The following is a 25,783-nucleotide window of genomic DNA, read 5'->3' on the forward strand; positions in this document are numbered from 1 at the left end:
TAAAGCCCAGATCATGGGTTCCAAGTTTGATCTTCAATAAGGATATGAGGCATTGCTGTGTGGAAATGAAAGGTGAAGATAAGCTAGGGTTCTTCATAGATTATCTTGGGGGGAAAATGAAAAAAAAACTAGATTGCTATTACTGGGAAGGGAAATCAATACTAAGATCTAGAAACTTAGGGAAAAGGACATTCTCAAAGGATAGGTCAGAGTTTATCAAGCTGCCTTCTTTACAGAGTTATTTACTTGCCAATTAAGACCAGATGACTATACCTGAATACTGCGTTACCATCAAGATGTGATTTAAAAATTCAAATCTCCAGGTTGTGCACTCTGGTTTGTTTTGTCTCCAACTCAGGCTGGAGAGACAAGGTTGATATTAAACCTCTTAAAAACAAACAAAAACAAGAAGGACTCCCAAGCCCTGCAAAACTTGATGCATAGAGCATGCAAAGGTATTTCAGAACTGGCCTACCGTTGTCGTCATCCGACTTGTTTTCATTGTCAGAATCAGTCAGAGTAAGGGCTGAGTTCTCGCGGCTGGAAAGGCCGGAGCTGCGCCTGGACTTTATCCCTCGTCCCCACAGTCTGATGGCGTGTTCTGGAGACATCCCTCCCTCGGTGTCCGAGTCGGCATCAGACCCAGTGCTCAGGGAGTAGCCCTGGTGGAGGATCCCCATGTCGGAACAGTAACCAGTGCGGTGAGGGGAGGGCTCGCAGATCCCCAACTCTGCCAGGGTGAAGTTAGTTCCTAGAGGGACAGCAACACAGAGAGGGTTTACTCTGTGGGAATGCTGGGTAAGCTTGAAGTGCATCCCGCAAGTCCAACAGAGGCGTTTTGATTTTTTCTAATATATAGACAGAGGCTTCGGGCAGGGGTACTCAATAGGTATTGGAGAATATTGAAAACAAACAAAAGCATGAATCAATTTAGCACAGGAAGCTCACACTTCATCTCCCAGATCTTTTGTCATCTAACAGCATGGTGAACCATCAAAGCACTGCATTCACCTCAACTAATATATATCAAATATTTACTTGTGTATATTTTATTTGTTAAATTTTGTTTGCTTTGAAAAATCATAATTTTTACAGGTAATATTGTTGAAGTTTGCTTTATACATATAAGAGAATTAAGACCAGAGAATTTAAATGACTCATTCAACATAACCCAAATACATGGTGACAAACCCAAATCTAATCCCCAAACAATGTATCTTCATGCCATCAAATGTCACTTTGTAATAAATACGATGCTGGCTTGAAGACCTTAGTAGTCCCCTGGTCACTGCTTCTTCAGGCAGCAGTTACTTCTCTGCTGGCTCTCTTCAACACATCTATATTTGGGTGTTAATATCTAAAATTCCTCTCAGGAACATCGTGTTACTCAAAGAACAGCATGTTTGTTTGCTTATTGTTTCAATTTTAAAAAACAAACAAACAAAAAAACGTGTCACTTCCTGTTAGAACCTGAAGGGTAGAGAGGTGGAACTGCTTTTCCTGAATCATATTACGAAATTTCTGTTTGATCATACAGTTTAAAAGCACCATCAGGCATTACTATGGAAGACAATTGTAAGTTCATGTCAGGAGTGTGAGGATGGGATACAGGTTGATGAGAAGCAAAGAGAAGGGGTGCTAAATGAACATTTATATTACTATCTATTGGGAAACAGGCCAGGTAGTTTCTAAGTGTTATCTCACTTAAATTTACAACAGCCCAGTTGTTTGCATTCTCAAAACCACACAAAGAGAAAGGCTGCGTATAAAGTTATAACTGGGAACACTGCAGATCCAGAGTTCTTCATTTGTCTGAATCCTTAGCCTGTATTCTTTCTACAAGTCAAATTCACATTCAAAAGCTAACCTAGAAATACCTTTTTGATTTTTTTCTTACACTAAATGTTATGAATAATTTATGCTTAATCATTAATCAGATTCATGATTAGATAGAATCATATCTGCATTTATTGATAGAAATCTGATTTCTTCCATCTTTATTATTGTTTAGTTGGTGGTTTTGAGACACAGTTTCCCTATGTAACCGAGGCAGGTCACAGACTTGTGGCACTCCTGCTTAGCCAACACAGTGTTGGGAGGTCTGGGCCACCATTTCTGATTCTTTATTTAGTTTATGGCTAAGGGGCAAAGGCAGTGATGAAATATGCTTTTGTACTTTCAGTAGAGAAAATCTTGTAAGTAATGCCATTATTGGGGAATTCAATCATTTCTATGTGCCATTCGCCACCATTTATTACTGGAACTTTGTGGTAAAAATTGATAGTCTAAAATAATCTGCACATGTGGTATTAGGCTAAAGAACAACTATTTTATTAACTTAGCATACTTCTAATTAGTAACAGATACATATACCTTTATTCTGAATTTTTACTTTCGTTTGTTCACTACACAATGCTCTTCCAGCAGGTATATTTGACTGTGTGAAGGAAATAAAACCCAATTTTATATGCAGCTGTCTCTGCAGGGAGAGCTAACCAAATTCCTGCAACAACGTAAAGTGATCATCTACTACCCATGAGGTGAGCTGTAAGTTCTTATTTACAGGTCTAAGGGTTGCTGTGTTCTCTTAGGACAGTTTGTGAGGTGCTGGGAAATTCTCTGCCCAATGTTTTCCATTCCAGTATTCCACTGTGATTAGGTATTTCCTTGGCACTGGATGGTAACATGCAAGTTTGAGTCTCATAGTGCATGAAACAGAAGGCACTTGTTTCATGAATATCCAAATGTTACAATATCCCTTTTCTATGTTGTTGCATTCCACACTCTGTAGTAATTGGTAATGGTTGTCTAATTTTGACATTCTTCTATCTGGTCTTTAGAGTTAATGAAATATATTCCATCCTGTGCCCTGAATAAATGTAAACAACCTAAATCCAAATATATCTCTTTTGAATTTCGGGTGTGATTATATTTAACAGTCTGTTCCCAAATTTAAATAGAGTATGTATTAGGGCAACTTTGTATATTATTCTATTAGTCTGAGATTCAAAGAACTTTGAAGGAAAAGAAGCAATTATTCAAGAAAATGATACCTGCATTCAGAACAACTCATGTACCCTGTGGTCTTAGTGGTGGTGTACTAAGCTTAAGTAACCCCAGGCAAAAAAGAAGAGTGGAAAAATCATGGCACCCCTTTTTTGCTTATAAAAATATCAGAAAACAAATTCAAATTATTGTTTCTTATCCTACACCAAATTTGGGATCATCATGGTCTTCTATGAACTTTATAAAATTTAAAGTGGCCATAAATGATAACAAAAAGAAAGTCTACTTTTTCTCCCTCCCGCCCTTCCTCCATTCCCCTTTGCCTCCTCCCATCCACCTCACCTCCCCCCAGCCCTATTTTTAAGGTTTAAGCTTCAAGATTGAAGCTTCTGAGGTACAAATGAGTGCCACTGCACACAATATCATGTGCAATATTCAACTCAAAAGTAAAAGCATATGAATAACTCCACAGTGTATCAGGCGAACTGAAGATTTTCCCCTAAAAAAAAGGATTTCCTTAAGAAATTACCCTCTAGAAAAACAGTCTTCCCAGGGGAAGAGTATACCAGTTGTCTGGTCAATGCAAAATGGTCAACCCTGAAATCATACAAGTAACATTACACAGACAGAGCAGTCATACTTAGGAATATATATGTACATACATATATACATGTAACAACAGTTACCAAACAAACAAATCTGAAGGAGAGAAATGAGGGGTTTGTGGAAAGATTTGAAGGGAGAAATTACGTAATTATACTAAAATTCAAAAATAAAAGAAAAGCCAACAAAATCACACCCTAAACTTCTTTTTTGACTATCTTCCATCTCCAATTCCAGTTTCCATATAATTCCTACTTTGTCATCTTTCTGTTAATAAATTAATACACAAATAGGAGGTTCATTCTAATTACCACAGGCAGATTCTGGGCCAAGCTTCTCTCAGAATTCCTGGCTTACTACATGAAGCTGGTGAGCCACACATAGTAAAATGAGGGGTGGGACCTGGTCTATCATTTATTAAATGATTATTTATTGTTCCTTCTGCTATGGTAGACATTGGGGACATAACACTGAGCATTGTAAAAATAGAGTTCTTTGACATTTACAGTCTAATCTGAAAAGAGACATTAATCAAAGAATCACATAAAATGCAATTTATGCAGTAATAAATACCCTGCAGTGGAAGGACAGAGAACCATGAAAGGTCACCTAGGATCCATTTCTTCCTGTCTCCACAGCTTGTTCTGCCAGATATCCAAGTGTGTGGAGTGAATGCTTGGAGAGATAAGCATGTCTCTTCTGAGAAGTTATCATGACTTTTTCAGCATGCTCTGACCATACCCAAGTTTTCTGTACATTGTTCTGTATGAGTTGATGTTAGACAACTGTTTTACATCATTCATCTAACAACTTACAGAGCAATGCTATGCACTTCTGCTCAGAACTGAAAAGGGTGTGGGGTACTATTAAATTAATATCAACTGGTTGCTTCATAGTGCTTTGCTTGTTGATGGAAGGTGACTTTGCTCTAAGTCATCTTGTGCAATTATGTCTTTACTAGGCTACATGGTAGCTTTGAATAGAAGACAGAGACTAGTCATTGTGTGACTCTCCAAGCTAAGATTTGTGGTAGTAACTAGTCAATCTTTCATTCCTTTTTTATAACCTCATAGAAAGAAAAAGTGGAAGTCCACTACTTCCATATTCACAGAACACATGTTTTTCCTCCATTTGCCTCCAGCATTCTTGATGTTACTGACTGAACAAGATATGCAGGATCTGTCTGGCTCTTTTCATCTCACATACATATTTCATAGATACATCACCAAATTGACCAGTAGAGCCTCATACAGATAAAAGATAGATTCAATATTTTTCCAGGTAAATAGTCAAGCAGAACCTATGATGTTTATATCTGACAATTTCCGGGAAAATTTAAAAATACAGGCATAAAATTGTGTAAAACCCATTTATCCATCACTGTGAAGAAACAAGTCTTTCAAAAAACTTTCTTAATGTGATGCTTGGGTCTTTTGTGGCCTGCTATGTTTTAACGATAACCCACAACACTTCCAGAGACAAATCTAGCAACAAGTACTACTGGCTGTCCTTTGACCCACTAATTATATTCAAGGATGCAAGTTGGAGGAAAGATATGTCCATGCATTGTGGTCATGGCTTTATTTTCTAAGTTTTAACCAGCTTCTCACACTTCAAAATAACCTTTAAGGAGTAGAAGCACATACGTAGCTAAGTCAGAATTATCATGCCATGGTAATACCAGAGTATACAAATAGCTCTGAAAATGTCAGCATTGGAACAGATTTTCTACTATGAGGGGCAAGAACATAAAAGTTAACTGTAGTAATGGAGGAGATGCAGCAATACAGAATATACTTATCATTCAAATGCTGTAGTCTGAGTCCCAGGATGTGAACAAATAAAGTTACCACAGCAAATAGAGACATTATTATATCAGAATACTCCCTAATGACCACTTATAAAATTGGTTTGCATACTCTATGTTCATTTAGTATAAGGGTCTCTTCTTTACATATCCATGAGTAGCTACATCATCAATTGTATGTTGATGCCAGAGAAGAGAAGAAGACAATGTTATTGAGAAATTAGGTCATAAAGCTTAGAAAAATGAAGATTCTCCATGAGGTCAATAAATATAATGATAAGAAAACTCTGGACTTCAAGAGAAGGCCACAGAATCAAAATGAAGCCAAATAAATAAGAGCACCCAGAAATGGGATGGTTGGTGTGTTCATAGGAACTTTCAAAGATGAATTCAACACTTTCTGGCCCTGGGCTTAGATGAAATATCTAGGCCCATTTATCTCTGCTGCTCTTACTAAGGATAGGTGCAGTCCTTAGACATTACATATAAAGCAATATGCTATGGTTTGAAAATTGAATGTAAGGTTGCTGGTTTCTTGTTGGTGGCACTCTTGAGAATTAATTGGATACCAAGGGTGCTTAGTTTATCAATGAATACTCCAGTTCCTACTGAATGGTTTATTAGGATGGAGTGTCAAGTTGGAAGAATTGGTAACTGGATAACATGACTTTAATGGATGCATCTCATCCTCAGACCTCTCATCTCCATTCCTGTCTTCCCACCCCTTCCTCCGTGTGTCTGGTCTCCATGATATCAGCAATGGAGCAATATCCATAGCGACTTCCTTAGTCGCTTCTACCATGATTTTCTGTCTTTCTACAGGCCCAGGGACAGCACACACAACCAGTTACAGACTGAAAGTTCTAAAGGCCTGTGCCCAAGCAAATCATTCCTTTGTTAAATAGCTTTTCTTGGGCATTTTACCACAACAGAAAACTGTTTAATCTAACATGTAAGATTCTAGAAGGGGGAAAGAAGAGAGTAGACCTATCAGTGTGGTTGGATACGAGGCACTCCATAGTATTTGAATTCCCTGGGATTTATTTTCACTTTTGCACCACGGATCTTGCAGTATAAAAATGTTCAAACTACAAGCACCAACAGGAACAGTTAGAAGAAAGTCACAAATACATGCTTCATAAGTGGGCTTGTATACTTCCATCTCCACATACACAATACAACAGAATGAAATCAGAAACAAGTGTGAGGCAGAGGAGATTTCTGTGATGGGAAATCTCATTGGGCATGGTGGTGTCAGTGGAGCCATGAGGGAATGTAGAACTCTGCATTGATTTGTGTGTGTGTGTGTGTGTGTGTGTGTGTGTGTGTGTGTGTGTGTGTGTGTGTTTGCATGTGTGCATATATTTGCATGTGTGCATGTGTGTGTGAAGTGACCACTGTGGTCAAAAGAAGTTTTGTAGGGGAAAAATAGGCTTCCCTATCTGGTATGTAGAGAGGCACAGGGAGGAGTCTGAAGACCCAGCTATCAGCCTACAGTGGTGAGATAGCTCTCCTTTACTCCACCCTCAACTTCTGCCTTATAAACAAAGAGAAACTGTGACATTCATCTCTACTTGTCAGCCAAGCTTTTCCCATAGGCTTGGGACCTGAGGAGATCCACTCAAAAAAGATGAAGGTTATAACAGGGTATGTCAATGAAGCAGCATAGCATACAGTAAAAATATCACTACTAATACTAAGAACCGTAAAAATAAATGAGTAATGGTAATTGTTTATGTGAAAGGTTAATAAGAAGCCTGTAAAAGAATTAATGAAAGTCTAAAATATTTTTTCACTAAAATGAAGCCTTTCTAAGGTGAAGGATGAAACTTATGTAATAACAAAATGATGTAATGTTTAATCCATATGTACCAGTTTTAAGCACTTTCAAAAAATTGTGTCAGAATTAGAATATTAAGTAACATACAACCTAAACTAAAATATACTCTTGATCATCATTGACTTGTTTTTTTGATTGACTAGTTGGTTAATTTAGATAGAGTCTCATGCAATCTGGACTGGCCATAAACTTGAGATTCTCTTACCTCCACTTCCCACATATGAAGAGGGGGAGGTGGGGTATAGTATCTGCAGTTTTATTTACTCAACTTTAAATAAATTATGTTTACTACTTAATATGGAATACTCGTTCTTTTAAACATTAATTCCATTTTAAGTAGAATTTTCTGTGATTGTTTATCTTAAACAAAGAGAATCTCCTGTAAATAAACATGGGTCACTACTCTTGAGCAAATGTTACAGTCCACATTTTAAATTCAGGAATAAGCATGGATTCGAAATTTTTCCAGAAAGTGTTCAAGAGAAAGATCAAAACCATAATGTTGTAATTCTTTTTTAATCATAGTATTGGAAATAACTTACCCCAATACCTTAATATTTCCAGACAATAAGAAAAATATAGCAATTATAAATAAAATATAATTTTGCTTCTTTCTGATTACTCAAAATGAATTGCCAATTTTTTACTTTGTTTAAAATAAATGTGTTTAAATATGAGTGATTGTAGTTATGTGTGAGTTACAGAAAACAATCAGTATAAATAAATTACAAACATTATGTGTAACATTGTGTTCATACAAATCTAAACAGTTATGTGTTTGTGAGTGCAGTGAAAGACAGTAAAGATTCTGCTTATGAATTCTAATGTTGTATGCTTGCATATACTCAAATTCCTCTCATAAACTCTCTCTTAATGCCCTTCTAAAGTTCACACATTCAGATATTTTCCCAAATGTTGACAAAACTGTTCACCAAAATCCCATAGCTTAAAGCAGAGAGTAGGTGTTCTTCCCTTCCTTGTCAGAAAAATTTAAGCCAAATATTTATATTTCAAAAGACACACTGCAAAAATTGCTATTTTGTTTCACAAGTAATGCCTGAAAGGGTAACACTTTCTTTTGCCTCAACTTTTGAACTAATGTTTTTAAGCTTTATGGACATCTATTGTCCACAGCTATTATAATTTGTAACTGGACACAGTCTAATTGTCTAAATCAAAGATAGACCAGCATGACTAAGGTAGGCTGGGATTTCCCACACCCAGGGTTTCCTGGTGAGGAGAAAGGTAAAAACGGTATTCTTCTCTAAGGCACTGGCATTCTCCTGTTCCAACCCAAACAAAGCCCAATTTAGAAAGCCCCAAAACAGTTCCAGCCAAAGGTCTTGTTGAACAAGTGGCATTTCATAATCAGAAATTAAATGGCCAGGACTAGCAAGGATTTCTGCCAATGAGATCTTCCACACTGAACCTCCATTGCTATAGTTAAACTGTGCTGATCACTATCATGTGTGAAGCCATGGCAAAAGCACATAGGATGTTGCCCCTCCCATTAGAGAGAGAGACTATTATTCTCTCCCAATAGAGAGAATGGGGGGGGGAGATGAAAGAAAGATAACAGGACACAGCAAGTTGTATGTGATGGTCTGGTTGTTCTGTGTTTGACAGCTGCTCCTAGATCAGATACATGTAGTGTGGGTTACCTATTACAACAGTCAGTATCCTAAATACATTAGCATGTAGTTTTCCAATTAATCAGGAAAGCAGTTCAGTAACATAGTAAACAGAGTCTAGAGTTAAGAAAGGGAGTTAGAATGTGTCTGCTTTAAATAATACCTTTTAACTATAATAGTGTCAGAATTATTCACAAGGCTGAATCTCTATTCACTTATTTATTTATACAACATACATAAAACAGTGCCTACTATCATACGATCACACTGAATTACATTGTGCAGGGAAAAAAAGCTGGCAACATTGTCATAGAATAACTGCATACAATGTGTACCTGTTCTAATAGCCACCTTTAAGACGATGACATGTGCTCTCTTCCTTTACCACAAAGCTACTATTATTTCTTTTGCACTGGCTTAAAAATAGTCAAGAAATTTGATGAGAAGGTGGCCATTTCGTCTGTTTCTACAGGCTACCAATGTTATTTTTGACTTTTGAAGTTTTTTTTCCACATTGGATGAATGTTCTTTGTGTTTTAATCTGTTTTATTACTTTTTTATTCCTTACTTCTTTTTGCTGTATTATTTTCCCGGAAAGTTTCTTTTGCAACAAAGCAAAATTCTTCTTTACTAATGATTTCTGTTTTACTATAGTCTTATTAGTTTTACTAATCTCTGTCCTTATATATAGGAATTATCTCATTGAGTTCTTTAAGTTAATTTTTCATGCCTCTAAAATTCCATGTTTACGTATTTGTTTAGCTATGCTTCAGTTTTTATAACTATTTCAATATCTATGTATGTGCATGCATGTATTGTGGTGGAGTTACACTATGCAATCCTGGCTGGCCTGGAATTCACTATGAAAACCAGGCTGGGTTTGAACTCATACAATCCTCATGCCTCTGCATTGCCAGCATTGGGATTAAAGGCTTGTGCCACCTTGCAGGCCTCGGGTACAATTTTTACTCCTGGCTACTAGATTACCATTTGTTTATCATGCTGGAAAGGCACACCTTAGAATTTCTCACTGTGTTACTTCCTAGAGTTCATTAATATATAATTTCTATCCATCTATGCTCTTCATAGAACTGACACATTTAGCATTATTCCAGATTTCTGATTAGTGGAACAGTGTATCCGTGTATAATGGCTAGCTACCAAAGGATATCTGATGTAATTGAAGTTTTATAGTATTTATCATGGCTTATATGACATCACATATTACTTCATCTGAATTGTTTTGCTGTGATGATGGTTTCCTTTAATGAATTTTCATATTCTTTTTTATTCCTGTTAGGATTCTATTGATAACTGTGATTCAATATTTATTATTTATTTCCTCTTTATTTTCTGAATTAATTAATTTATTTCTCTACCTTATTTTCATTTTGTTTGTTGATCTTTTCAAGGTTTCTTTGATGGATTTGTTGACCTCTGATCTGGCAAATAACTTGTCTTTATCCCTTACAGTAAGTATGTAAACCTGTGACTACCTGCTTTATCTGTTACTCTGTTTCACCAGTGACCAAGCAGAGAAAAATCTGAAATTGTGGTCTTTACCCTTAACTATTATCATTTTGTTTTTATTATTATACTGTGCCATTTTCCCATCCTCCTCCTCATCTTTCACCTTTGTTATTAGCACCTAGACATGAAAAGGATCAACTGATCCTTTTCTCAACTTAAAATTTCCATTTTATTTCTACTTGTAGTGTTGAGTTGTATGAAGCCTCATATAAAAAAATAAAAGTGAAGCCAGCTTTCCTACCTTTGCTATAAACAATTAACCTACACTAGATATATTTCCATTTGTTTACTTCCAAATTTCTCGTGTTTTCATATTTACCCTGTCTTTTGCAGTTGGTTCATGACTAGGTCTTGATATTTAAGAATTTAAAAATCTGTTAACTTTATTTGTTATGATAGTTCACTTATATTTAATGTAATCATTGACGTGGCCAGAATTAGGTTTATTATTTATTATATTTCCCCCTTCCTTCTTGTTACACTTCTTTTCATAATTTCTTGTTGGTTAATGCATTTTTGAAATTTCATTCCTATATTTCTGTTGTCTTTTTAGTTATCGACTTAAGTATGTGAAGGAGACACTGCAGAGATTTTATTTCACTTACAATTATCTTACCTTACAAATGCTGTGACTCCAATCTCTCTGAGTTTGTGATTTGTTAGTTGTAAATTTTCTCAGCCATTGCCTTTCTTAAATAGTTTTTCACTTGCATTTTCTATTCTCTGTACTAATTAAAGTAGTTGCTGTGCTGTCCCTCTCTCATGGGCTACTATAATTTAACCTTTTTTTCTCTGTGTTCTATATATTTTTTAATTTTTCTCCTTATAGTTGACTAATTCTCCCTTTGTGTTCCTGCATTCATGTTTTCTTTGTAGACTAAATAACTTTTTGTTAATTTTAATGGCTCTTATTTCATTTATAAAGTTCATGTTACTTTGCAATGTTGATCAGTTTTTTTCATTATAACAGGAAACATTATGCATCTTATATATTCTGTTGTTCTATGACTTTAAAGGTCAAAATCAATCATTTATTGATTCTCTCATTCTTAATGTTAAAGGTTTAATTTCTTTTAGTATTATTTTGAGTCTTAGCTCTCACACTGGCTTATTTTAATTTTCAAAATCATGTGAACAAAAACATTGCTTGGATTTGCTTATGGCCAGGCCGTGTGGCCCTGTTCCCACCTATCTCTTTCAGTTTAATGTGTGAGTATAAGCATTTCTGTTTCATATACTCTTCAAACTCGTTGCTCAAGTGCAAGGTTCCCTATTGTCATTCTGACAGCAGCCCTTGGACTCAAGTAAAACTACTGTTGGCTTGCAATCCAATACTCAGATGTTTATTTAATTTTACTACTATTATTAAAATTTTATTTTATTTCTAAGGGGCACATGCGTGTCTGTGTGTGTGTGTGTGTGTGTGTGTGTGTGTGTGTGTGTGTGTGTGTGTTTGAAAGCCATTTGTGTACAAGGGTTCAGAAGAGGGCACTAGATCTCTTACAGCTTGGGTTACAAGTAGTGTGTGAGCCACTTATATAGGTATTAAGAATAGAAACTCAGGTCCTCTGGAAGAGCAGTAGGCACTCCTAACTACTACTAAGACATCTTTCCAGCATTACTACTCAGATTTTAGAATTCATCTTTATATTTATTTGGTTTTATTCAGCTGCGTCTTATTGTGGAGACTATTTGGTGCCAAACTATTTATCATTATTATGTTTCAACATTCATACTTATAAAATGGAAGAATAGTAGCACCTGCATCATGCAGTCATTGTGTACTATATACACATATGTAAATTAAAAACAGCCTTGAATACAAAAGCCAGTTTATTTAGCTCTTATTATGAATAATTATTAATAATAATATTGCTCTTATTTCATTAGTTAGCATAAAAGTGTAAAATTATGGTCAATAAAATGGATTCCATTGTCAAATTTATTCCCATCATAACCTAAACCAAATGTAGCTCCAATTAAGCTGCATGCATTTCAAAAGCATTCAATGTTTATATTGTCAAGTCTTACAATGGCCTCTCTTCTCAGTGCAATACAAAGAATATTTGATATGTCAGGAGGGAAGCTACCTACATCACATGAAATTATAACAAAGGCAAATGGCATTTGCATTCTCAACGCTTACCCAGGTCCCTATTTCCATTATGTACTTGATGTTTTGAAAACATTTTGACTTTCTCATCAGTGAAGGATTATTCTAGATCTCAAGAGTTAATTACCTCATCTACAATCTGACATCTAGTGAGATGGATGATCACGGTCTATCGCCAGGTGAATATATGTATGGCAGATATTTTACCTCAGCAGCTAATCAGACTTTGTGTCGTTATGGCAAATATTTGGGAGGAAATGCTAATGTTATATGCTCTTGTTTGTAAAACAATTGCTTTAAATCAGCTACTGCATCACCAAGCACTTCCAGGTTTTGGGTAGTTGTCTAAAACCATGTAAAGCATCGGGCCTTGAAGTTTATAGAAAATGGCAAGACCATAGTTTCCTACTGACTGCTAGCTGCCGTTAAACTAGAGAATAATTGAAACTGAGTTCAGAGATTTTCTTTGCTTCCCTTCCCACCTTGCCTCCTGTGTTCCAAACACATGCTGTAGGTTACAAATATATGTAAAGCCTTAATTACCATTAGCATCTGGCAGCTGTTGACTTACAGTGAGTTGTTGAGTCACACTAAACTGAAGTCAAGAAAGGAATTCAGGGACAGAAAGCAGAAGCTATCTAAATAGGGTAAAAAGAAAAAAAAATACATGTCTTCACAGCAGAAACACCACACCATCAGCACAGTGCCACCCACAGTGTGATTGACACTAGAACTAATGGCTTCCAACAATCCTAGAGCCTAATTCTGCACAAAACCCCATAATTCCCAATGTGGCCAGTGCCATACAGCAAAACCCTTATACCCATTTCTATCAATATATTATGGATGACCTCTCCTATTCTGCTGGCAATAACTTTAGGAGGAATTGACATGTGCACAGTAGTCAAAGAATACCTTTATAAAAAAGAAAGGAGAAAGTCACCAAAAGAATGATAGACCTTTCATAAGCAAGAAAATAATTAGCATAATATCTTAGTCTTTCTGAAAACAAATACCTCTCAGATTAAAAATGGTAAGTTGTAAAACAGAAGTAAGGAAATAAAATGAGAGCTACATGCTGTTTATCTAAATATGTATGGTAGAATGGTAAATTGTACTTGAAAATACATGTCAAATTGTTTAAATTATTTGGAACAATAAAAGGCAAAGAATGCAACTAGAGAGAAAAAAGACTCCAAGTGAATTAGATGAGCAGTTGTTCATCTAATTCATCATATGATGTGATGAACTTTGGTTACTTTATCCTCTGTTTCAAGCTTTTAAAATGACATCAGTTAGTGTGTGTGCAGATGTGTGTACAAGTTTGTGACAGGGGCACATGCACATAAAGTTCAGAGAACAACCAACCCCTACTGTCCTTCATCAAGCACCAGTCACTGTTTGTATGATAATATCTAAATCAGTCTGTTATTCACTAAGTAGGCTAAACTGGATGGTCAGCAAGCCCCAAGGATGTGTCTCACTACCTAGCTCTGGATTACAAACAAACACCACAATGCCCAGCTTTTAAAATTACATTAATTTTAACAACTAAAATTGAAATCCTTGGATGAGTATATCTGTGCCATACTTTAGCATACCTCTGATATAATATTTTCTTGATGTCACATTCCTTGCTAGGTCTACCCTTGGTATATTCATGCTTATGTAGTGAATTAAGCTCCAGAGGAAATCATTCTTATGTCTTTTTAAAGTTCCCATCTATGTCGAATGATGTTCTACAGTAAAAGTATTTGTATCAAAATGATTAAGAAGGTCACATTGTCAGGACATCCATTTAGTTTTTTTCTTTAGGATTGTTAAGTCTGTCTATGTGGCTTCAAGTACAACCTAATATTCCTGCTCTAGTAGATTTGATGCATAATTTACCCAACCCTTTTAATCCCATTCTTCAGTCCTGTCCCACTCATCTATATAAACTTTAATGCCAGACATGGTGACATACTTCTGTAATACCATCATACAGAAGACAGGGGCAAAAAGATCATAAGTTTGAGAAGGTGTTTAGCTATATGGTGAGTTCAAGGCCAATCTGGGCCACATGAACATCCTCAAAACACCAACACCACTACTAGCAACACCTTTAATAGTACCTGTATTCATAAGCTATGCAAATAAATTTTCTGTGCCTCCCCAAACATTTAACCACCCTGAAGTTAGAATATAGTTCAAGACAAAAGATGTTTTTGAAAAGAATGCCAAGAAGGATACAGAGAAGAAACAGCAGCAGCAACAGTGATGGATTTGTGTAGAATCTCATTCCTGTAATTAACATGCAATTTTGGATACTCAATTCATTGTTCATGACATAAATGAGGGATGCTATGAGCAGGAAGACAGCAGAGCACATGAGAATAGACATATAGAATGTGAAACATGGTATCTCTCATCTTGCTCTCAGACCTACAAGGATGACACGATCTGACAATCCAGGCAACGGTGGAGAGGATAACCTAAAAACCCTCCCCCTAAAATGAGATTGATGACTTCTCTTTATGCCATCCTAGAGCCCTCATCCAGTGGCTGATGGAAACAGAGACAGACATCCACAGATATACAATGAGCCGAAATCGGGAATTTAGTTGAAGAGAGGGAGGAATGAAGAACAAAGGGGTCTGTACTAGGTTGGAGAAACCCACAGGAACAGGTGACCTGAACAAGGGAGAGCACATCGACCCCAGATGCTGTCCAAGAGGCCTGTACAAGACTGATCCAGACCCTTGAACATGGATGTCAATAAGGAGGCCTCTGCACTCCAGGAAGCCTCTGGTGGTGGATTAGTATTTTTCCCTGGTGCAAGAAGGGACTTTGAGAGCCCATCCCATATGAAGGGTTACACTCTGGCCCTGGACACATGGGGAAGGGCCCAGGATCAGCATAGGAAGACTTGGTGGACTTTGCAGAGCCCCCGTTGAGGGCCCTACCCTGCCTGGGGAGTGGTGGGTGGATGGGGTGGGGGGTGGGCTGGGGGTGGGGGAGGAAGTTTGGGGGTGAGGGGAGGGAGAGGGAGAAGGGACTTGAAATAAGCTTGTTCCCTAACTAGAACTAATAAAATAAAATAAAATAAAATAATAAAATAAAAAGGCCTTTGTTGCAAAAAAAAAAAAAAAAAAAGAAAAGAAAGTGAAACATGGGACCGAAAAGAATGGGGCTGACTAGGTAAACAAGGGTGAAGAGCCATACTGATGCATTCATTCATCCATCCAACCAGTATTTACTGATATTATTTTAAGCAGTGAGCCTTATACTAATGGTTTGAGATGTCAGTAAACAAAACTGACCAGGATTTCTGTCTTTTTTTGGAACTTGTGTTTTAGCTGGAAAAGGCAGAACATAGTTGACACAATGTAAAAGATAATGTAGGTTCATAAATGGTGATAAATTCTTGAAAGGATAAAAGAATGGAAGAGGTCAAGGCCATTAATGAGGAATGTGATCTAGAGAGCTCATGGAAGAGGTCACATTTAAGGAAAGCCCCTTTAGCAACCAGGGCTTGCAAGTGATCTCCCAAAGAGCTACATTCTCAGCTTTCAGCAGAGACTTCACAACTTGGAGAAAGGCAGTCCATTAATCCCAAAGACTTGGGAAGGAGGAGAATGTCTGGTTTATTATAAAGACAGCATGCATAATTGGGTGACTTCTCAAATCACCTTACAAGAAGTTATTTGAGTTAGAGAGCTGGGTTTGACCTTATTGTGGCTCTAAAACCTGATTTTTAACATGTGCATATGTGTATAATGTGTTTGTGCATACACATTTGTGTGGGTATGACATGCCAACTTATTAAGCTAATCTCAGAGGACAGCTATATGTGTAGGTCTTTGACTTCCCACTTATTTTCTGTATAGTCTCTTATTGTTCACTGCTGTGTAAATTAGGCTAGCTGGCTGACGGGTATCCAGGGATTCTCCTGTTTCCACTTCCCATGGCATTGTAGGAGCCTTTGGGTTAAAGACTGCAGCATCCAGCTTTACATGTATTCTGGAGAACTAAACTTGTATGGCAATTGTTTCACCTACTGAATCATCTCCCCATATAAAACCTAGGGAATTTAGTTAAGAGTTGAAGAGAAAGCCACTGGCTTTAGGGGGGAGAGGTATGGTATTATCTCATGTAAAGTTGAAAAGGCCTGCTCTGGTTATTGCTTTTGAATATTAGGGAAGAGTGGATAAGAAAAGAGTCAAGAGATGGCAGAGAAGGAATTTTCTGAGAAGGTTTACAGTCCACTGGGAATCAAACTTTCTAGTTGTGGGCAATCGTAGATTATGTTCTGCATTGTGGAAGACAACCATGGATACTTTTAGACAGGACTGTAAGGATAAGGGAGTTTCTATCACTGAGAAGAGGAAAGTTACAAGAATAGGTCTGTGTGTTTGTGTATGTGTTTATGTTTCTCTCTCTCTCTCTCTCTCTCTCTCTCTCTCTCTCTCTCTCTGTGTGTGTGTGTGTGTGTGTGTGTGTGTGTGTGTATCACTGTGTGTGCATGCACATGCACAAAAGACTGATATACATTGACTTAATACTGAGTATGAGCGGTGTATTTGACATACAAGTGGAGATACTGAACACAGAGCTAAATATATTGGAGAGAGTGCTGATATAAAAGATGTAGATTTGGGAGTCACTGACAGATGGATGCTGTTTAATGCTATAGCAATGGAGTAAGAGCAGACAGAAAGACAAAGAGCTGAGCTACTCTTCATTCCAACATGTTCAGATGTGTTTTGGGCACTTCTTAGTTAAGTGTTTAGAGCAAGGAGGACAACACAAAAACATGTGTAGAAATAGCATCATGGACCGTGGAAAGAAAGCCATGAGTGTGTGGAAAATTATTCAGTAGGTGAACAAAGAATACCAAAGACAAGGGATCGGGGCTAAGGGAGTGACTCAGTCAATCAACTGGCAGCCTTGTAAGTATAAACAACTGACTTCAGAACTCCATCACCTACATAAAAAGCTAGACATGGTGACTGGTACTTATAACCCTGTAGTTTTCTACCCAGTCTGGCTCAGTGAACACCAAGTTCAATGAGAAACCCTGTTTCATAAAATGAGGAAGAGAGCAATTGAGGAAACCACCAGATGACAATTTCTAGCCTCCTTGCATACATTCACAAACACCTGTGCACGTGTGTACACAAGGAGTGATTGACCGCTTCATGTGTCACTGATACCTTACTAAGATGAGAGCCCGGAACTGATCACTGTACTGTATTACTCACTGTTGATGAGCTTAGAAAGAGCAATTGCATGGAGGGAAATGTGTGACAGTTTGTACAGTGGTGATGATGAACTTAGGAAAACTTGAACCAATATGATCAGTAAATATGAGACTGGGTAGAAAAGCAGGAAAACACATGGCAGCAATTCCTGGAAGATATGGGTGCTGGACAGTTTTTCTGTCAAATTGATACAAGCTAGAGTCATTTGGGAAGAGAGAACTCAATTGAGAAGTTACCTCTGCCATATTGGCTCCCAGACAAGCCTCAGGGGCATTTTCTTGATTAATGGTTGTTGTGTGTCCCTATCTCTGGCTAGGTGGTCCTGGTTGGTAGAAAAAAAAGTAGGCTGAATAAGAAATGCAGAACTAAGCTTGCAGGCTGTACTCCTCTATGGTCTGCTTTAGTTCCTGCCTTGATTTTCTCCCCTGACTCTGGCAGATGATGGATTACATCATCTAGGATGAAATAAATCCCTTTTTTCCAGAGTTCTTTTTGGTCATGGTGTTTTATCACAGCAATAGACACCCTAACTAAGACTTGTGGGAGAATAGATGGTAGAGAAAATAGCAGCATGTTTATTCAAATGCTGTTTGGATAACTGAATAGCTCACCTAGCAAACTGGTTGGAAAACTTCATGCTTAACTGACAGTAGACCCAAGGGACTTTGCACAAGCTGGGGTGGCATCTGAATCCAAGAGGTAACTTCTCCTTTATAGTATTGGATGGGGTGGCAGCATGCATAGGTACAAGTGCTGGGTTGTAAAGATGACAGGTGTCACTTAATAACATGTTCTGGGTGAAGGTAGACAGAAGCTCTAGAGGTTTGAGACATGGGGTGTGGGGGGGGGGAGTTGGGATCTCGACAGGTGAATACACACTCCAGATAATTTAATACAATTGCAGAGGATAATTGGAGATTGAGGGAAAGTTTTAGACATTTTTAGAAATTGCAAGGCACCAGGTCATATGCAATTTATAATTTACTTTGGGAAAATAAATTATGAGACACAGTCTAGGTTTGAACAAGAAGACCACAAATTCAGGCTGTCTCAGTGTGTAAAGACATTGTCGTTGAGCCTGACAGCCCGATTTCTCTAACACACATGGTAGAAGGAGAAAGATGACCTCCTGCATTGCATGTTTTTCTCTGACCTCCACACACATGACACGGAACATATATGGTAATATCTGCATACACATATATACTCACAAAAAAGCAGAGTAATAAAAACCTAAATGCAATGAAGGACTAACTTGCTTCAGACAGTGAGCTTCTACATCAGGAAGAAGACAAGGACCTGTAGGATCATGGGCCACACATGTTGTATGCTGTTCTCATGTGTAACAGAAATATTGGTGAACAGTAACTAATTAGTATTATGCCAGAAAGTTCTGCTTTGCTTCAGATAAAACAAACGACTTTTAGAGAAGAGGTCATTATCTTCAAACAACAAAGTTGTTATTTGAGATCCACAAGTGAGTGACACAACAGCAAAATACCAGTTTCAGTGGGGCATATGTCAAACCCAAAACTCTCCCACTGGTTACAAAATACACAGAATTAAGTTGCCCAGGGTAATTTAGATGGTGCTAAGACAAAGCTTTAAGGTTTTTAACATTAGGAAAACTTTAGGTTAGAGAAAGTGTTTCAGATCTAACTGTGATACTTGATTTTTTTAAAGCAATACAATTGCAGTATATTCTTAAAATGTTTATTAGGACCAGGAACTGGAACTCAGGACCCTTTGCAAGCTCTGCAAGTATTCTTTACCATGGAGGAAATGGCCATGAACTTTTAAATTCTTTCCTGGGAAACACATCCAGAAAAAGAGAAAAGTGCACAGGACCTCACACAGGTGAAATGCAGCACAGCCCAGTTTCTCCTGTGGAATCTTTGAAATTATGCAAGACTCCAATCACAAGGAATCAATTTAGGGCCTTAAAAGAGAGAATTGGAACCCTTAAGCAGCTTTTGAAGATATTCCTTAGAAGGTTTTAAAACTATTCTGGGATTGTGTTCTAGTAGTGTTACCATCCTGGAATGCAAAACTAACATAGCTCTGGATAGGGAAGAGAGGAATGACATGGCTGCTTGGCTTTTTCAGGGGTCCAGGAACTGTGTGGTCTATATTATGGAGTGTCTGTGTAAGGTTTGTTACATGCTGCTGTAACCCTCCGGCTTTCAAGTAGTGCAACAACTGTTCTGTCATGACAGGCAACTTCTTCATCTTCTCAAAGTATCTCCCAGCATCCATTCACTCCTACTATTTGAGATTCAGAGAGAACACTTATCAGATTTCTTTCCTTTGAAGGACTTCATAGTAGCTATAAAAAGTCTCAAGGCTTCTTCCATGGAGGAGAGAAGCAGGGAGACCCCTGTGCTGCCCAAAACTTACCACATTCAAAACAAGTGGGACACAGGGCTCTTATGTCTCCATGTCTTTTTTTTTTTGTTTAAATGGGGGATCACCTCTTGTCATTTCACTATTTCCTCTACCAACTTCCCTAGCAAAACTGCCACATCTGGAATGACGGGCAATTAAATCCAGGGTGACAATTGTTTTCTATAGGGATAATTCTCCTTGCTGAGGGCTACTAGGTGTTTTATGAAAAAGATTTGTGCTGTCTGGTGCATTAGGAGTCTTCACCTGAGAGCCAATATTCCCCTTATTAAGCTTGCTCTCTCTTCAAAGGGGACAATGGTTTTATTTGTCCCCTTGCCTCTTGTGTTCAGACCACCACGGAAATTGCTCTGTGTCTGGGCCAAGTCCGATATTCCCATGTCACGAGGGGTTAGGAGCCTCATTAATTCTTGTGCTCTCATTTCAGGTTGGTTAGGGATCAACAGCAGATTATTATTTCAAACATTTATTTCTTGCTTCAATTTCCTCTCTTCGAATTGCCTCCAAATCACTTTTTCTTGTGTATGGTGTGCTCAATCTCCATTCGGATAAGAAAATCAAAGTGGTCCTTTCAGCAAACCTATCCATCAGCATTAACAGGAACACATCCCACAAAGGCTTTGGTTGGCTTTCCTGCCTATCTGCCAGGGTTTGTATTTTTTGTACTTAAGTCCCCCCAAGAATAGCTGCCAATATACTGTGTGCACAGCCCCAAGGGCACCCACTGTTCATGATTCAAACTGATTAGTTCAATTCAATTCTACAAAGAGACAAAAAAGGGTGGGCTAAGTTTCATCTAGGGATGCAGAGTTGGGAGAGCTGCAGTCCAGTTTGTGGGTATACAGGCTAGTAAGCACAATAAACATATACAATTAAATGTCATCTCATGTTCCTGATAAGCTTATTTTCTACTCTATCCGCATTGGCAACAGTGCAGGGCAGATGTAGGCAGAGAGAACTCTTTGTCCTTTAGGAAAATGATGCTACATGACAAACATGTAGCCTTAGAGAAGTCACTTAGTCCCTCGAGTCCTTCAGAAAACATAAATAAGCAGGGCTGATGCCACTGATTCATTGATTCATCCAGCAAACACTTGTGGCTTAATATCCAGTGGTGATGAGCTGTGTGTAAAGACTGAATTACAAACACTTATAAAGCCCCATATGATCATCAGAACAAAATTACAAGGATAGCAGAGGCCTCAAAGGAAAGAAAAGAACATCTCTCAGGCCAAAGAAAGAGGAGGCAGGGAAACCTTCATTCACACTTTCTTCCTTTCTTCACTTCAAAGCCATGCTTTCTATTTGGTCCTAAAGACTATCTATGATGTTCTGTTTCTGTAGAGAAACCAAGAAAGACCCAGACACCAGGAACATGGATGTTTTTCCCAATTAAAATCTTAGCAAGTGGGAGGGGCTGGTAAGAAGTCTTCAGAGACTTTGCAGCTGCAGGCAAAGAAAATCTTCAACAAATGGCTTATGGCCCCAACTTTGCTTTTTTGCTCAACTTCTCAAATCAAGAAAATAATTTATAGGTTATTAAAGTGAATCAATTTTGTGATGTTTTGGGGGTTGAACCCAGGCCTCAGCATTGAACGAAAGTGCTGGACTTTGAAACTATAGTCCTAGCCCCTTAAATGTGACCTTAACTATACAAAAAAACCAAAAAACAAAAAACAAAACAAAACAAAACAAAAACAAACCCAGAAACCCAAGGGGGAAAATTAAAGTTACTATACAGTTTATAATAGGGAAAAATAAGAATTCCTAATCCTATTAGTTGGAGTGATGGCATCATGGAAACAAACAAACAAAAAGGATCACATTGAGCATACTGTTCTCTTCCTTCATTTAACAGACATTTCCTAGGAGGTTAGTATGTTTGACTCACTTGCTCTTCCTCTTTCTATCTCTGTTCTTCTTATTTTCTCTTCCCCTCTTTGTTCTCTCTTTCTCTTCCCTTCTTTGTTTACCCTCTCCTCTCCTCTCCTCTCTTCTCCTCTCCTCTCCTCTCCTCTGCTCACCCTCTCCTCCCCTCCTCTCCCCTCCCTCCCTTCCCCTCCTCTCCCCTCCCTCTCCTCTCCTCTCCTCTCCTCTCTCTCCTCCTCCCCTCCTCCCCTCCCCTCCTCTCCTCCCTCCTCTTCCTCTCCTCTCCTCTCCCTCTCCTCCCTCCCCCCTCCCTCATCTGCTCTCCTCTCCTCTCCTCTTCCCTCCCCTCCCCTCCCCTCCTCTCCCCTCCTCTCCTCTCCTCTCTCTCTCCCTCCCCTCCTCTCCTCTCCTCTCCTCTCCTCTCTTCTCATCTGCTCTCCTCTCCTCCTCCTCTTCCCCTCCCCTCTCCCTCCCCTCCCTCCCCTCCCCTCCCCTCCTCTCCTCTCCTCTCCTCTCCTCTCCTCTCCTCTCCTCTCCTCTTACCTCTCCTCCTCTTACGTCTCTTCTCTCCTCTTTTCTATTCCTCTACTACAGTACTGAAGATGGTGATAGAACATCAAGCTTTCCATATGCAAGTCAAGTGCTTGACCTTCCAGCCCTAGGATTATCTCTACAAGCATATTTTGTTTGTGTTTTGAATATTCACCACATGAGCACAGATACATGGGTCTAATAGGATGAATATAATTGAGTACAATTTGGCCTCAGTAGATAACTGTGTGTTACACTGACACTAAGTTGCTTAAGTACTCCTCTCCTTCTACCCTACCAGTCCTTCCCAGGCAGTTTTGGCTGCTTTAAGCCATTGTAAATTCAGGGTCTGGTAGGGTCCACGAACAAAATATTTCTTGGATTAATTAAATTATAAAGACTAAAATTGAGGATATTGTTCCAATTCTAAGTACCACAAATGTAAAGCTTATTTTACTGTGCATTTTTCTTCATCTTTCTTATTTCTACAAGTTTTGTCTGAAGTATACAGGAGGTCCTAATGCAGATGGAAATATTCAAAAAGTATTTATTTAGTGGTTTAAACATCTTGGCAATGAAACCTCTTCAAGTTATTTGAGAATCACAGCTTCAAAAGAGAAAACAACTGACTTGTCAAACAAAAAATACTTAATCCAATTCAGTGCAATCATATGGCAACTCCCAAGGACCAGAGCCTCTGACCAAATGAAAAATCTATGTAGATGTGTCTTTATTTCTCTGCATGATACCAGGTTTTATTTCAAACAGGAAATTATCTGTCATTCCCTTTGCACATCATAGAGTCAGGTTTCCTATGTTACACCAACTTATCCCTGTTTTTATAGTTCATACAAAGACATGGTTCTAAGACCTCCAATAACAAAAAGTTTATTTATGTATTTATTTTTGCATTGCATGTGCTGATGAGCTGGTCTGCTCAGCAAGCATTTCACAGATTAGACCGTGAGTATGGTTTCAGGCAAGCCTCCCTCATGCTCCTGCGCATTGGCTGATAAACACTTCAAAGTAAACTGCTCATAAATATGAAATGAAAAGCTGAGGCGTCGTTATGCGGAGCTTTGAGATACAAATCTCTTTATTCCCTTCTGAAGTGGGGTTTGATTGACATAATGAGTCATAGATCCTGTCCAGGGACGCACTGCCTTTTCCCCCTTTTCTCTGGAGACAGGGGGACTTTAAAGAAATCCACTTCAGAACTTGGTGACAGACAGCTTACTTGAAAAAATAATAAAGTTGAATCCTATATTAAATAACTTACTATTTTACGTTAATGTCGACTATGACAACCATGACATATGTCAAAGTTTGACTATCCAACCTCAGAAAGACATTATTAGCTACAACAGTAAGAAAATAATCATACCATCATCTTTCTTCTCATATGTATCATTGTTACGTGGATCCTTTGTGAGGAGAAAAGATGCTACATAAACTAATGCAGAGCAGGAGCCTAAATTCCTGAAACCTAAACTGCCACAAGAAGAAACCTGGGGCGGGGGATAGAATGGCTTTGGAAAAACTATTTTTTTAAAAATCACTGTTTCCCAAAGGGGAAGGACTACAGGTTGAACTTTCTATGAAAAACAGCTTTCAGAACAATGCAAAGGAGAGGTTTGATGCTCAGACACCAATTTTCAAGATCTGCTTGCTTAAAAGAGCTGAACAACTTAATGGAGTCACACAATTTTACATTAGATCACATCTTGCAGATGTGATCTGCACACAACACAAAGAAGCTGGGCGAACCAGGGTAAAAGCTATAAGGATTAGAGAGATCTGCTTCAAAATGATAAGAAGTGGAAACCCCATCTAGAAAAAGGCTTCATTCTTCAGCTGCCATGGATTTCTGCCTTTTCGGAAGGTGGATCCATACCAAACTGGTGGGTTTTGTTATTTTTCAAGAAAGTCTGAATTCTAGATTTGATGGGGTATCTTCCATTGATGGGGTGGGAGAAGTTAGAGATTTTAGGTGTGGCTAAAAAGGAATGCCTTTGAGTTGGTGGTCTTCTGTCTCCACTTCTGACCCTCAGAAGTGATTATTCATATGTGTTTTTGTAAGAAAAGAAAGAGGAGGAAAAGGAATAAAGACTTCAAGTCAGAAAATATGGAGAAAGAGAGTTAGAAACAACCTATTTCAGTGTTTCAAATCCCCTTTTCCTGGTTCCTTGGGGATTCTACTGAGGCTTACAATGAGGAGAAGGGTTTGATTACAGCTGTTCCCCAAGGCCTCTTCTACCAGAACAAATGGATCCTTTTACTTAAGTAATGACTGTGGGCCAGAAAACTATTTTGTTTTGTTTTTTCCTAAGACAGAGTCATACTAGGTATCCCAGAACCTCTCACCTCAGTCTTCCAGATGCTGGCAGAATGTGGTTGAACAGCTAATTAAGACCATATTGACACCAAATAATTAAGAGGTTATTTAGAAGCGACCAGACAATTGGGAATAATGCCACACATCTAGACTTCCAGCAATGGGTAAGCTAAGGTAAGAGGATCTTGGTTTCAAGGTCCGTCTTGGATACATGTGAGAACCAATAAACAATAAAAATAACAAACATCCAAGAAACCAAATTACTTTCATTTCTCCCTCACTATAAGTAACTGAGTGGTGAAAAGCTTCCTTTACCTTAAGTTCACAATGCCTCTAATCTTTTGTCTACAGACTCGGCCTGAGTACCAATGAATTAATTGTCAACTAAAATTGCTCTTTGCCCATCACAGACATAGAACTGCCGTTACAAAATGACAGCCAAGCCATGTCTTCCTACTAAATCCAGGTGAAGTCACCTAGCTAGTTTATATAAACCAAGTCAAATAGAGGAAATGAATACCATTTAAAATCCAGAGAGTTGAAAAAAGTGGAACATCCTCCAGTTATTTCCTTATGACATGCAGGATAGCAGCTGTCCTGGCTTAAATTGGCAACATCACAGAGAAATTAAACCCTTTTCCCAGAAGTGCCATCCATAGGAAAGGCTCAATTATACTACCAATGTTAGTTGTGAGAAGTGCATCTTAGATAAGGATTTCCTTGTTTCTTTCCTTTTCTCAATTTAGCCAAAATAAGTCCATCAATAATGGACTTTTGTGAGATACATTTTTTAGAAAAGATATATAACTTAAGCCATCCTAAAGAAGACATTGATACCCTACTATGATCTGCTAATCTATTAACTGTCCGTG

General features: G+C 38.1%; 1 protein-coding gene across 2 annotated transcripts in view; it reads right to left on the reverse strand.

Moving 5' to 3' along the window:
• The window catches only part of LOC113836627 (teneurin-2), a 934,552-nt gene that overhangs the window by 851,587 nt on the left and 57,182 nt on the right, over positions 1 to 25,783 (reverse strand). For both annotated transcript variants that reach the window (XM_035448193.1, XM_035448194.1), the window contains exon 2: positions 476 to 751. In XM_035448193.1, the coding sequence (XP_035304084.1) occupies positions 476 to 751 (276 nt within the window). The remainder of the gene's footprint in view (positions 1 to 475; positions 752 to 25,783) is intronic.

Source organism: Cricetulus griseus, chromosome 7 (genome assembly GCF_003668045.3).
Source record: "Cricetulus griseus strain 17A/GY chromosome 7, alternate assembly CriGri-PICRH-1.0, whole genome shotgun sequence".
NCBI lineage: Eukaryota > Metazoa > Chordata > Mammalia > Rodentia > Cricetidae > Cricetulus > Cricetulus griseus.